Below are 14,223 nucleotides of genomic sequence, written 5' to 3'. Positions count from 1 at the left end.
CGTCCTCCTCCATCGTCTTCGGAAAGAGATGGACCTTCGGGGGCTCTATTCCTGGGTTGCTACCTGGGTTTCTACCGGTGAGATTCGGCTGAAACTTGAAACTTGAAACTGAAAGCCAAGCCTCATTGCGGCAGGAACCCTGTTTTGCTGCGCGGCTTACCGCATAGCGCAGACTCTGTCCTTGGAAACTCTACCCCTGTCCTGGTGAGTCGCAGCCTTAAATGGATGTTAATTAATGCCCACTCAATCGCCAATAAGTCTTATATTTTAAATGACTTGTTCTGCTCTGAGAAGCTTGACTTCATGTTTATCTCTGAGACGTGGCAACGTGAGAATGAAGTCTCACAACTTTTAGAGCTTTGTCCCGCTGACTGTTCATTTGTCTGTGCACCTCGGATATCTGGACGAGGAGGTGGAACAGCTGTAATTTTTAAAAAGACTTTTTTTTTTATGCCAGATGATTTCTTCAAGCTGCTACAACTCTTTTGAGATGCTTATGATAAAAAACGGAAGAGAACAGCCCATATACGGCATTTTAATGTATCGTCCACCTGGGTCTGCTGCGTCTTTTTTGTCAGACCTACAAGACTTTTTAACTTCCACTATTAAAATGGGCAAGGTTATCATCGTTGGAGATTTCAACATTCACGTGGATGACTCAACAAACAGTACCACTAAGGAGTTCCTGAGCATTATGGACTCTTTCAACTTTGTTCAGCATGTAGCAGGGCCTACTCATAGGGCTGGGCACACTCTGGACTTGGTCTTCACCTGTGGTGTTTCCCTTGACCGCATGAATTTAAATGAAGCTGTTTTTAGTGACCATAAGTCAGTCTTTTACTGTATCTGTTAATTCAGAGTCCCATCCTCAAGGTTCTACTAGGCGCAGGCGCTTTATTGACGACTCTATAATTTCTGGGTTTTACTCTCTTTTTAATTTTAAAAGTTCCTCTAACGAGGTTGAGCTTTTAACTAATTTTTTAATGAACACTGGCTTGCCATTCTAAATCAGGTTGCTCCTTTCAAAACCAGTTATTGCTCTGTTAGTTCCCGCACACCATGGTTAAATAATCAGACTCGTGGTCTTCGACGCTCCTATTGAAAAGCAAAGCGTCTGTGGAAGTCCACTGTTCTGACTGTCCATCGTGAGCACTTTAAAGAACTACTTTACCTATATAATGAGTCAGTCAAAGAGGCCAAATCTTCTTACTTCAATAATCTTATAAATCGTCATAAAAATAATTCAAGAATTCTATTTGATACCATCAACAGTATTGTTTCTCCTCCAACCCAGCATGCTCTGTTGCTTTCTGATGAAGATTGTAACACTTTCCTTAATTACTTTGTAAATAAGGTGATGGACTTGAAATCCAAAATTTCCTCAAGTGCCTCCCCTTATGAAGATACCCCTTGCTGTCTTGGATCATTTACCTCCTTTTCTCCAATCACACCAAATTACTTAATTATAGTTTTAGGTGAAATGAAATCCTCATCATGCTCTGTAGATATATTACCTCACTCTGTCCTGTCCGGGTCTATCACCAGCATTGGTCCTACATTATGTTACGAAATCAGTTTTACCTCGGTTCTTTTTATTCCTCGAGCATCCAGAGATGGCACCGGACTCAGTAGTCATTTTCACAAAATCTTTATTCATCTTTACTCATCTTCATTTATCTTTACTCTTCTTCATTTAAGCATGCACTTCTAGAAGGGAAGATGAGGCCGGTGTCCCTCTGCAAAAATCTTCACCCCTTTGTTAGTTTCAGCCAGCTTTATAGAAGCGACCCCATCATAAAACCCCCTACGATGTGCTGCAAACGCTGTCTGTGTCTATGTGCACGAGCACATGAATGCCTACATGTGCGTGTTCCCATGTGTCTATGTGAGTGCTCGTGTGTGCCTGTGTACGCATACCTGTGTGTATGTGTGTGCACATGAGTGAGTGTGCGTGTGGATGTGTGTGCGTGACAGTTAAAACACTGTGGGTATAGGTAACTCCCTAGAGGTCATAAAACCTTTCCCTTCCAGACCACAGTTATCCAGTTACAAATGTTGAGACCCCTACCCCAAACATCCTCTGGGGAATTTCCACTCAGTGGGGGGAGGTCTCCTACACTCTACTCCTAAGTTCACGACACATTTATTACTTTATGGGCAGTGTCTCTACAATAGTTCTACATTCTATGTTAACACATTTCTAAACTCTAAAATCAGCTAAACACTCCTACAATTACTATCCATCATTAAGAGTTCACTGAGGCAAGGCTGTGCTCCATCTTATTTTAAACATGCTGAGGTAACTCCTCGGTTAAAAAAAAAACAGAATCTTGATTCTAGCTCTGCTAGTGATTACCAACCTATTTCAAAATTGCCATTTTTAAGTAAATTACTTGAAAAAATTGCTGAAAATCAGTTCAGGTCTCTATTATGTAAATTACACATTCTTGACCCTTTTCAGTCTGGCTTTCAAAGGCAGCACTCTACGGAGACCGCTCTTTTAAGAGTCTATAATGATCTATTAATGGCATCTGACACAGGGAATTGTTCTGTGATCATTTTGCTTGATCTTTATGCAGCCTTTGACACCATCGACCACAAAATCCTACTTAACAGGCTCAAGATTTTGGCTGGTATATCTGGCTCTGCCCTAGACTGGTTTTCTTCATATTTATCAGACAGGACCTTTTCTGTTAGGGCTGACAGGTTCACCTCTGACATTGCTGCCCTGACCTGTGGTGTCCCACAGGGTTCAGTTTTAGGTCCATTACTATTTTCTTTTTACATGCTTCCTTTAGCTGGTATCATTCAATCTTTTAGCGACCTGTCTTATCATTTTTATGCTGATGACATTCAGCTCCATATGTCCTTTAAGCCTCATCAGCTGGATAGGCTGTCCACCCTAGTCCAGTGCTTAACCCAGGTTTCTGATTGGCTTTCAAGCAACTACCTTGTTCTAAATACTAACAAGACCGAGACCATGATCATAGCTCCTCCTAAGCTACATTCTAAAAGCAGTCAGGTTCTTGTCTCTTTCTGTCCTTCTGTCAAGTCAAATATTCGAAATCTTGGAGTAATATTTGACTCTTCTCTGGGCCTTGACTCTCATGTAAAATCTTTGTCTCGTTCCTGTTTCTATCATTTAAGAAACATCTCTAAACTGCTACATATGGTTTCCTCAGCGGAACTGGAAAAACTCATTCATGCATTTGTGTCATCACGCTTAGATTACTGTAATTCCCTGTTTACTAGCTTGGATAAATCATCTCTCTCTCGCCTCCAGGCAATACAAAACGCAGCAGCCAGACTACTAACTCATTCTACCAAGCGTGTTCACATCACTCCCATCTTATATTCTTTTTTTTTTTTTTGTCTCATTTGGATCTTTAGCCATCAGAATTGTTGTCTTAAGGCCAAGAAAGATGCCAAGCGGATTTATTTTACCAAGTGGATCATCATGGCCTTGCCATATTAGTCCATTTGATTGACCTTTATTATAATTATGTATTTATTTTACTTTCGGTTGCTACAAACGGGACAGACATGACTGGGGGATAGGATAGGGAGAAAGAATGAAAGAAAAAGAGGGAGATAAAGAAAAACAGAGGGGAGAAGAGACGGTGAGAAAGAGGGGAAGAAAGAAAGAAAAACAAACAAATCTTATATTCTTTACATTGGCTCCCGATAGAGTTTAGAATTCGCTTTAAAATTCTTGTTTTAACATACGGAGCACTAAATGGCCCCAGATTATTTATCCAAGCTTCTTATAAAATACACTGCTGCTCATCATCTCCGCTCACAGACTCAGAGTCTCTGAGTTGTTCCCCGTACACGACTGAAGACAAAAGGGGAGAGAGCCTTTCAGTCTGTTGCACCAAGGCTGTGGAACAGTTTACCACTACAATTACGTTTGCTTGACTCTGTGGATTCTTTTAAAAAACAGTTAAAAACTTTTCTGTTCAAACAAGCCTTTTGTTGATCTACATATTTTATATTTTCTACATTATTTACATTTGATCTTTTACATTGTGTATAATGTCTATTGATTTTATTGTTTATTTTAATATTTGTGTACAGCGCTTTGTGACTGTCTGTCTGTGAAAATTGCTTAATAAATAAACTTTACTTACTTACTTACTTACTTACTTCGTTTTAAAGTTTGAATGGTGGCTCTAGGTCAACATATGTGGAAGTAGTTAGAGTTGAAAGAGGAATGAGTTGAAGGAGAATTTGAAGGATCTCCCCATTGAAATACATTATAATTTTTTTGAATAAAGTTGAATAAATTTAAAAATATAAATGTAAAAAAGGGGAAAATAGAAGCACACATGTCCAAAAGAAGAGGAATCTAACGGTGTTTGAATGGTTTTTCTAAGTTGAACGATTTTGAAGTAGTAGAAATCCAAAAAACGTACGGAATAGATAATAAAATGTAAAAATAATAATAATAATAAAGATTAAAAGAACAATACATTCACATTAATTATTATATGTTAGCCACAGAGATGCCAAAACAGTCATATAGTTATTCTGCAGCTAAGTACAAATACAGATACGTATGTTTAAAAATAATCTGGTAAAAGTTCGAGCGGTGATTGAACTACTTTACTCTAGTAAAAGTAAAGAAAATGTTTAGACTCTGACATGTACTCCTAATGTACAGTTTGGAGGACATTTCTACCAGTTTTTGCCTTGTGCTATAATAAAATAATAATAAAATAATATTAGTCTAATATTAATTTTAATTCTAATTAATGTCCTCAGCTTGAACACAAAGCAGAGGAGAGAATTAAAAACAATGCTCTATTTTCTGTTGTCAGTGTGCTTTATATTGTAAAGTAGACCCTACAATAATACACAGACAAAAACCCAACAATCACATGACCCCATATGATCAAGCGATTTGAATTGAATTGAATTGAAATTTTTATTTCAGTCAACAACAACAACAGATTATAATTTTACATAAAAGTACTCAAACAGAAACCGAAAAAGGAATAGGCTGAAGCCTTATGGCTTATACTTATCCTATCCCTTACCCCCATAGAAATAATCAAATCCTTAACCAAGAAAATAAATAGCATTGATAAATAAGTTGTATAACAGTTTGAAAAGAAATCAATGATAAATCAAGAAATTAAATCAACACAAAAAATTTTTAACAAACCAAATTTCTATAACCTTTTATAATACTAATTTTTAAAATCTTCCTGAAGAATGACAAAGAAAAACACATCTTCAGTTCATCATTAAGTCCATTCCATAATTTCACTCCCAAAACTGACACACATCTATACTTAACATTGGTTCTCATTTTAGGCATTTCAAACTTATAAGACCCCCTTAAATCACATTTTCCATCTCTTAGTTGAAACATACTTAAAATACAAATTGGAACATTCTTTTTCATCACACGATATATCATTTCTAAAGTTTTAGAATATATAATGTCCATGAATTTTAACATAGATGATCCTACAAAAAACTGGTTGGTGGACTCCCTATATCCAACTTTATTTATTATTCTAATAGCTCTTTTTTGCAATTTAAATATTGAATCCAAATATGTTTTGTATGTGTTCCCCCAAATTTCTGCACAGTAGGTCATATAAGGCAAACAAAGGGAAGTATACAATAAATAAAGGCAGTTCTTATTCAAAAAATCTTTTGTTTTATAAAGAATAGAAATAGACTTGGATAATTTTTGTTTCACATGTTCTATGTGGGGCTTCCAACAAAGTTTATCATCAATAATTACTCCTAAAAATTTTGTCTCATATACTCTTTCAATTTCAACATTATTTAAATTCAATTTTGCTTTAATATTACTTTTACTACCTCCAAATAACATAAATTTTGTTTTACTTTCATTCAATGATAGTTTATTAAATACAAACCATCTATTTAACTTCATGAGTTCTGTTTCCACTGTTTTCAGTAATTTCTTTATGTCTTTTCCAGAGCCAAATAAGTTTGTATCATCAGCAAACATCACATATTTTAAAGTATCACTGGCTGTACAAATATCATTTATATAAAGTAAAAATAACTTAGGTCCCAAAACAGATCCTTGCGGAACTCCACAAGTTACTTTTCTAAGTTTAGATTTCATGTTATTAATACTCACATATTGGAACCTATTATTCAAGTAACTATTTAACCAAAATTGTACAACACCTTTTAAGCCATACCTTTCACACTTCTGTAAAAGTAAAGAATGATCTATCGTATCAAAGGCTTTACGTAAATCAATAAACACACCTATTCCAAACTGTTTTTCATCCACAGCTGTTGCAATATTTTCAATAAATTCCATCACAGCTAGAGATGCTGAGCGATTTCTTCTGAACCCATACTGATGATCATTCAATAAATCAGATTTATCAATAAAAGAATCTAGTTTGTTTGCAAATAGTTTTTCAAGAATCTTTGAAAACTGAGGCAGTAAAGATACCGGTCTATAGTTTGACACAATCTGTTTATCACCAGTTTTATATAGTGGGATCACTTTGGCAATTTTCATTTTATCTGGAAAAATTCCAGTTTGAAATGATTTGTTACGAATATATGTTAACGGCTGAATTAGTGACATGTCAAGGTCGTCACAATCCATGGATTTTTTACTCTTGAATTTACTCACCACTTCTACAATGTCACTCTCACAGACTCCACCAAGAAACATTGAGTTACATTTACAAGAAGTAGAATCTACTTTATCATAATTTCCTCCTGGTACAGGAGGATGACAGTGTGGGGTAAGCCCTGGTGATAGACACAGCACAGGACTGTCTTTTATGTTTGTAAGTTACCTTGTAACTTCCCACCTCTGGCTAGTCTCCATATAGTTTGACTATTTAAATGGTTATACTTTTTATTTTTGTAAATTTGTCTTTTTCAGTGATTCACCCAGGAGCACAGTTTCCGCAATAAAAACCTTTGTTTTATTTTTCTCAGGGGGACTTTCCACTCTTCCTCCCCACTCCAGAGAATACCACTTTGTGAACCAGAAAATGACCTGGACTGAAGCTCAGAGTTACTGCAGAGAACACTTCACTGACTTGGTCACCATCTACAACAGCAACATCAACCAACTGCTTTTCTCAATGGCACCAAGGATCGATAACTGGGCTTGGTTAGGGCTCTATGATGACCGTTACAGCTGGAAGTGGTCCATGGAGGGAAAACTTTTTTATGTTGGCAGCACACATGAATTTTTGATCTGGGCTAACGGCCAACCAAACTGTGCAAATGCAAAGGAATACTGTGTGGCTCTTCAGGGACAAACACAGATGGATGATAGACCCTGTGGAGCTTCTTACCCTTTCCTGTGTTACAATGGTAGGAAAAAAGATTTGTTGCCCTACTTATCTCTAGATTTTTATGAGATTTATTTTTTCATATTATGTGCATGTTCTAAAAAAGTTTTTAATCTTTCACAGCCAGCAGTACAAGTTACATCTTAGTGATGGAGAGTCGCTCCTGGTCAGAGGCTCAGTCGTACTGCAGGACATACCACACAGACCTGACCAGTGTAAGAAGCAAAGAGGAGAAATCCAACATCACGCTCACTTTGAAGGGATCAGGGGTTCAGTATGTGTGGATTGGTCTCTACAGGGATCCCTGGTCCCCCTGGTCTGACAACACAACCTCCACATTCACTAACTGGTGGTCTGGTCAGCCTGATAATGGAAATTCAGAGTACTGTGCACCAATGTATTTAATGACAGGGGAATGGGCTGATGGCTCCTGTACCAGCAGACACTTTGTTTTCTGTTTCAGAGGTGAGGTCCAGAATGCAAACACTATAAGATCCTGTCATCATGTAAAACACTAATGTTGGTGTTGTTATATGTGGTTCATTTTTAGCAGTGACAAAGCAAACAGTGGTGAAAATGAAGCTTCAGTCAGAGGCAGACATGCACAGCACAGAGATCCAGCAGCAGGTTTCACAGCAGGTCAGCAGTTCAGTCACCAACACAAACTTGACACAAGTTCAAACTATGCTTCATGTTTTTCATCATCTGCACATTTTGTCCAGCTGTCAGGCCTCATGCTGTCAGAAGGACTGACAGACTTCAGGATTCGTTGGAGGAAAGTCCAGAGTTACCGTGACGACCAGTCAAAGAAGCAGGATGTGGACGGTGGCTGCAAAACTTAAGACTGACTGGACTGAACCACTTCATGTGTGAAGTTAATAACATGCTGTGCTGAGCTGTCTCATCCTTTAAACCTTTCAATATTTCAGAGTGTAAAGTTCCACCAACAGCTCATTTGTTCAGCTGCAGTTGTAGTTTGGTAGAAATTCTTTAATCAAAGGTCCACTCACTAGTTTTTAGCTTCATCTTGAAGTTTTCCTGATAGGCTCTGGTGTCTTGTTGTTGTTTTTTTGGTTTGCAGTGTGTCTTTTTGATTTATTTATTTATTTATTTTTTCAGTTGTTACAGACGGGACAGACATGACTGAGGGATAGGAAAGCGAGAAAGAAAGATGAAGGAAAAGAAAAACAGAAGGGAAGAGGGACAGTGAGAAAGGGCATTTAAAAAGAGAAAGAAGAGAAAAAAAATCTCCTGGATCACCTGTTGAGAGAAAAAGAATAGAAAACAAGCAAAAACAAACAGAGCAACATACTAAACACAACACCATCACGTTAATCTAGCTAGTGTAAACAGCAGTAAACACTAAATATTGAATGTTGTTGTGTAGCAAGCAGGACCGACAGTGCACAATGTGCTTGGAAATAGCAGCCAATAGAGGTGTAGTTTATGTCTATGAACAGTGAACACTCGTGTACACACCTGCACTGTAAGTTAATTTTACTCAAAACTTTTGGTGAAACTGATTACATAAAATATTTTAAGTAACTAAAACTTAAAACTAAAAGTTAAATAAACACACTTTATTTATTAGCTTTAGATAAATATTTTTAAGTACCATTGATAAATGTTTTTATGTTATGTCCACATTTTTGGTTTAGGACTTGAGCTTCAAGTACAAATCTAGCTCAAGTAACTTTAAGGAATTAATTTTTAGTTTCAAAATGTTAACCATTTTAAGCTAATACAACTCAAAAATTTAAAATACAAACGCTTGTAATATCCAAATCTACTGTGTTTTGAATTTGATATTAAAAAAAGTGCCCAAAATAATTACACTTGTAAAAACATAAGATATTTACATAAGATTTGTAAATATATTAGATAATATACACATTCTGTATTTTTCATATGAAAGAAACTATACTGTGGTGGGGCTTGCTAATTTCTTGTTTTTGATTTATGTATGTTATGTTTTGTTTTACTTCATATGTTTCATATGTTGTTTGTTTAATTTAAGACAAAAAAAAATTAAATGAATGAGAGGTAAAACTTGAGGGGGTAGGGACAAATAAGTAAATACTTCAGCCTACTCCTTTTCAAACAAATAATGGAATGATATTTTGTAATGATTGTGAAGGCACATGTTTGAAATGTTTGAAATAAAAATGAACTGAACTGAACATAAGACAGAAAATATAAATTCAAGTTACAAATTTATTGAGTTACTTTAACACATAGCCTTTCTAACAAAAAACCCAAAGACATAAATCCACCACATTTTTTAGGGAATAATGTCGGAAATTTTGGCACAAGGTTACAATATTAGAAATAAAGAATTTCACAACATGTTTTAAGAGTATTCAAATTTGATTAACACATGAGTACGGCCTTTTTATTAAAAAACAAACAAAAGGAAAAGAAAATCCTGCATTATTAGGAGGGAAAACCGAATGAAAGTAATAGTATAGTATAGTGCAGCTAATACACTGAAATATAATTGGTAACCTTTTTAATATGCCAATACTGTGGTTATGCAAAATGCACATTTGTAGAGTGCAATCACAGTCTCAACAACAAAGCAATAAAACTTTAAATAGAAAAATACTTCTTTAGAGACATAAAACAAAGTGTTATAAACCTCCTTGGCGCCTTATGTCAGTTATGAGTAGTTCAGGAGGAACGTTTCTTAAGTGACATTCAAGATCCCACCTAGAAGCCAGAAATGTAGTGAGATTGTCCTTCATTTTCTCTATAGATTTACAGTTATCTGACTAAAAACACAATCAAAATCAACTAAAACACAAGTGATGTTGGGGGGAAAAAATAAATAAATAAAATAAAATCACCCCTTTTACTTTGTATGTGGCTTTTAGATAATGAAGTATGAAACAGAGTCTGCAAAGATTTCTTTATTCTATTCTCTCTTTTTATAAAAAAAAACTTATCCAGACTTGGAAACATGATAAACTGAATTACTTGCTTTAACAGGCACTTGAGGGCTGTGGAGGAATCCTGGACATTATTCTGCTGCCAAAAGATCATTTTTAAGACTCAGCACTTTAGGCTTCAACTTCCCACCCCCCAGACCCATCAAAACTTTCTGAATAAAGTCAAAAATGTTGGCCAAACATTTTGGGTAGCTTAGGTGCAGGGCGTCGGTCAGTCCAATATTACTAGAAATGCATCAGCCAGGGTGGTGAAAACAATGATCATGTTACCCTCGACCAAAACTGCAGTCTTCTCAGGGCAGAAGAATGTTGCATCGCTGGAATTGGCTCTGATCAGGAGGAGTCCAAGTGGCACTTCACTAATATCTGGTCTATCAGAATGCATCATCTACAGAAAACAAAATTACTACATGTTAGTGCATTCCTATTTCTCTTAGTTTCATCTATACAAGTCACATTTCTGGATTATTACTAGCCCAGAAATCAATTGTTTGAACAACAAAAAAGCCACAACACACCAAAGATTTGAGAAAACAAACTGACAAAAATAGTACTTTTAGTAAAGCAAAGTCATACCTCTTCGTAGCAATAACAACAGAAAGTCAATAGGAGTTATATATTTTTTTCATTTGTACAGTGATGTATAGTTGGGCTAGGAACATTATAGAAGGTCTACACACATTAAAAACATGTAGTGTTTCCATTATGTGACATGGACACTGTTGTAGACAGATCCAAGCATGGAGATGCTTCTCAAACTGTCAAAGTGTCATAATGTTTTGAGAAATCTAAACAAGGATGCTACTAAGATATTGTTCACAACTTTGTCCAAAACTTACATCCCATGTTTTGATGAAGGTAGAGGTGTCTTTGTACAAATAGGCAGAGAGGGCATGAAGCACACCAGCACTTTGGGCATGGATATCAGCTTGTTCCTACATCACAAGAAAAATTTTATTTTAAATTATTGGCTAACCTAGTCAAGAATAGTAGTTAAAATTGAAAAATGGATCAAATTAATTAAAGCTCAAAAAACAAGACAAAACCCCACTAACCTGGAGATTATAGCTTCTGAAGAGCTGAGACAGGATATCAGACACGTTCCCTGTGCAAACAGCTTTCTTTCTGAATAAGCTCTGGAGCCGGGGAGCATGTTGGTCCAACACAGCATAAAAGTGGTTCTTCAGGTGAAGGTTTGTAATCCTGTGGAATTCTGCACAGATCTGAACACACAGGATACATTTGTGTTTACAAGTTTCAATTAGTCTATAAATCTTTGCAAAATACATCAAAATCCTTACACTCCAAAGGCATAATTTGTTCAGACAGGCCAGATAACAGGAGTTGATATAAAATACATTTTGTTAGTGTGAGATTATTCTGTTATCATATGTTACCTTATATATGTAATCAAAGTAGTTGAATTATGATAACAGCTGTAGGACATATATTATCCTTTAGTTTAGATGGTGTGCTGTGTATGTAGTTTAGTCCTCATTATACTTTTGGGTTAAAAGAACATAATCATTTTGTAGTTCATTAGATAAGTGTGCATCACTCTGTATCCTTGATCTGCTGTGAATGTCTTACACCATTTTCTTGACATGCTTTACTGCTGAATCATAAAAAGAAAGGTTGTATGCAGGAGACTTTGTGTCTAGGACAGGGGAGACAGACCACATTCCATACCCCCACCTTACAGAGAGCAGAGGAGCAAGGAGCCGAGGTCATAACTTAGGCGCCGTAAGAGAGAAAGAACGTGAATGTTTAGGCTTTTACGACTAGGTGGGGGCCACTAGGAGCTATAAGAGGCTGTGAAATCCGTCACCATTTAGAGACATGCTGTGACCCTCTGCTGGCATCTCTCCCGTCCGGACATTCTTATGCTCTTAAGTGTTGAATTCTATGGAAATAAATGATTGTTGATTAAGCATTGATACACCGAGTACTGTCCTTCCTTCAGCCCAAAGATTAAAAGAATTGGGAGATTTTCAACAACACACAGCATCCTCTCACACCAAACTCTCTTATTTTAAATTACAAAGACGTCTTATATTTACAACCACTGTCAGATCTGTCAGCTTTATCGCCTAAACAATTTCGACAAATTTAAGTTAACGGTCCAACCGATAAAGTCCAACTTTTTTGTGATCAATTAACCAGTATCTGTCCAACAGCTTCTGGCCTCATCTCTAAAATCCCCAAGTTAATTTAAAAGCGTCAACCAACCCAAACCTTGCCTGAAGCTCTATTTTTGGCGTTTCACAGCCAAGGCTTACCCCGAAGTTTTAAGTTAAAGTTACACGCCCGAAGTCCAACTTCTGCTGGCCAAAAAAGCGCAGACTACCGTTCCAAACGGTAAGGAGACTCTAACTCCTAGCTTATTCCAGGATGCCCTGTACCCCACAGTTAAGGCACACTGAACTAACCCTCTTCGCCGAGAGGTCAATGTCGCGCGTCCACGACAAGGAGGGAGCGTAAACTCCGGGCTATGCGCTTCCTAGCAGCCGCACTGCCGTTCTTGAATAATTTATAATACTTTGACACAACAGTCAATACCCCAAAACAAGTGTATGACTGACGCAGATCTAACCAGATGACCAATGGGGACTTTAACCTACAAAATGACCAACACAGGTCTGATCTGAAGACCAATCGTAACTTTAACCCACAAAATGACCAAATTCCCTAAATCCTACGTGTGCCTCGAACTCACTTTCACTGTTTTCCTTTTTCTTTCTTTAGGGACCCTTTCAAACTTCAACTTTCAACTCTCATGAAATTTTCACCAAAATCAAAGCAGACATTCACCAGTAATTTGAGTGAGTAGACTTTAATTTGTAATGTCCAATTTGGCACCCTTTGGAAATAATTCAACAGGTAGTGCCTTACCTTTGGATAAGCCAGTTTATGCCCACTCACTTCGACCACTGGCACTCGTGTCTGCCCGTCCGACCACCTCAGACCACCGAATTTCTCCGTCTACACCTCCAACTCTCTCCCTCCTCAACCACCGGACGAAGCCCCCAAATGGTTCAAATATTGAGGAGGAGAGTACAAACAACCAGGTCCAGAAGAGCTTGGTCAGACAATTGATTTTAATGAAATACACGCGTGGGAAGACCAGCTCCATTCGCAGACGGCGCTGATCTCCGACTTAATCAAAGCATTAACTGATATTTTATACCATCAGGGCTTAAATTTAATGATGCCCCCTCAATGTCAGATCCATTTCATACATAGGTCAGATCAAAACCACAATGACTTTTAACATAGTTTAAAAAGAACATTGTCTCTGTCTTCAGCAGATGTTTCCTGTCAACCTTCCTGATTAGCGCTTCTTCAAAACCGCAGACAATGATTTTGCAGTGAGCGAGCACTTCTGCAAGCCCACAATTACAAGCAAACATGATATGTCACGACCTTACGTGGCACTCTGTGTCACCTCTCACCTACTAACGCTCACAGTCAAACAGAGGCCACTGTCAGCAATTTACTAAAACTCTAGATGTAATATAAATTGAATAAATGTTTTAACCAACTGATACTACTTAAAACTCAATACAAAAATATGAACATATAAAAGATAATAAAAATGACCTGATATAAGTGCTTTGTAAGCATGTATTGCAATTCCTTCTATGTTCTAGTTTCCCTCAGCATGTATCACCTGGACAGTCACGCCAGTGAAGCTTAAGACCCTTAATGAACCGAACATCAACTCAAAATAAGCACAGATATGCAATATGTATGAAATAGTTATAACTGCATCTGGAATACAAGGTTAATATGATAACAGTATGCATAAACATCTTAAGGCCATCTTAAAGCTATCTGTTACATTGTTAAAGCAATGATCATACTGCAGATTATATTGTGCTGGTAAAATACTTTTGTTCATCCCCACAGGTGGTTAGCACTATAGCTTCACAGCAAAAAGGTCCTATATAACATCCTAC

General features: G+C 37.0%; 1 protein-coding gene across 1 annotated transcript; it reads left to right on the top strand.

Annotated features, from left to right (window-relative positions):
• Positions 1 to 6,964: 6,964 nt before the first annotated feature.
• On the top strand, positions 6,965 to 8,775 carry LOC143414501 (putative C-type lectin domain family 20 member A). The gene is made up of 4 exons (XM_076879008.1): positions 6,965 to 7,338; positions 7,440 to 7,781; positions 7,867 to 7,955; positions 8,039 to 8,775. Exons 1-4 carry the CDS (start codon positions 7,011 to 7,013, stop codon positions 8,156 to 8,158), a joined length of 879 nt encoding a protein of 292 aa, XP_076735123.1. The 5' UTR covers positions 6,965 to 7,010; the 3' UTR covers positions 8,159 to 8,775.
• Positions 8,776 to 14,223: the final 5,448 nt, after the last annotated feature.

This window comes from Maylandia zebra, linkage group LG3 (genome assembly GCF_041146795.1).
Source record: "Maylandia zebra isolate NMK-2024a linkage group LG3, Mzebra_GT3a, whole genome shotgun sequence".
Classification (NCBI taxonomy): domain Eukaryota; kingdom Metazoa; phylum Chordata; class Actinopteri; order Cichliformes; family Cichlidae; genus Maylandia; species Maylandia zebra.
The sequence above is the reverse complement of the archived record's forward strand: the minus strand, read 5'-3'. Positions and strand labels throughout refer to the sequence as shown.

Excerpts from the sequence above, each read along its gene's own strand:
- LOC143414501 (XM_076879008.1), top strand. The coding sequence starts at position 7,011 with ATGACCTGGACTGAAGCTCAGAGTTACTGCAGAGAACACTTCACTGAC. Across the intron at positions 7,339-7,439 it reads CCCTTTCCTGTGTTACAATG|CCAGCAGTACAAGTTACATC; the intron begins GTAGGAAAAAAG and ends AATCTTTCACAG. Across the intron at positions 7,782-7,866 it reads CTTTGTTTTCTGTTTCAGAG|CAGTGACAAAGCAAACAGTG; the intron begins GTGAGGTCCAGA and ends GTTCATTTTTAG.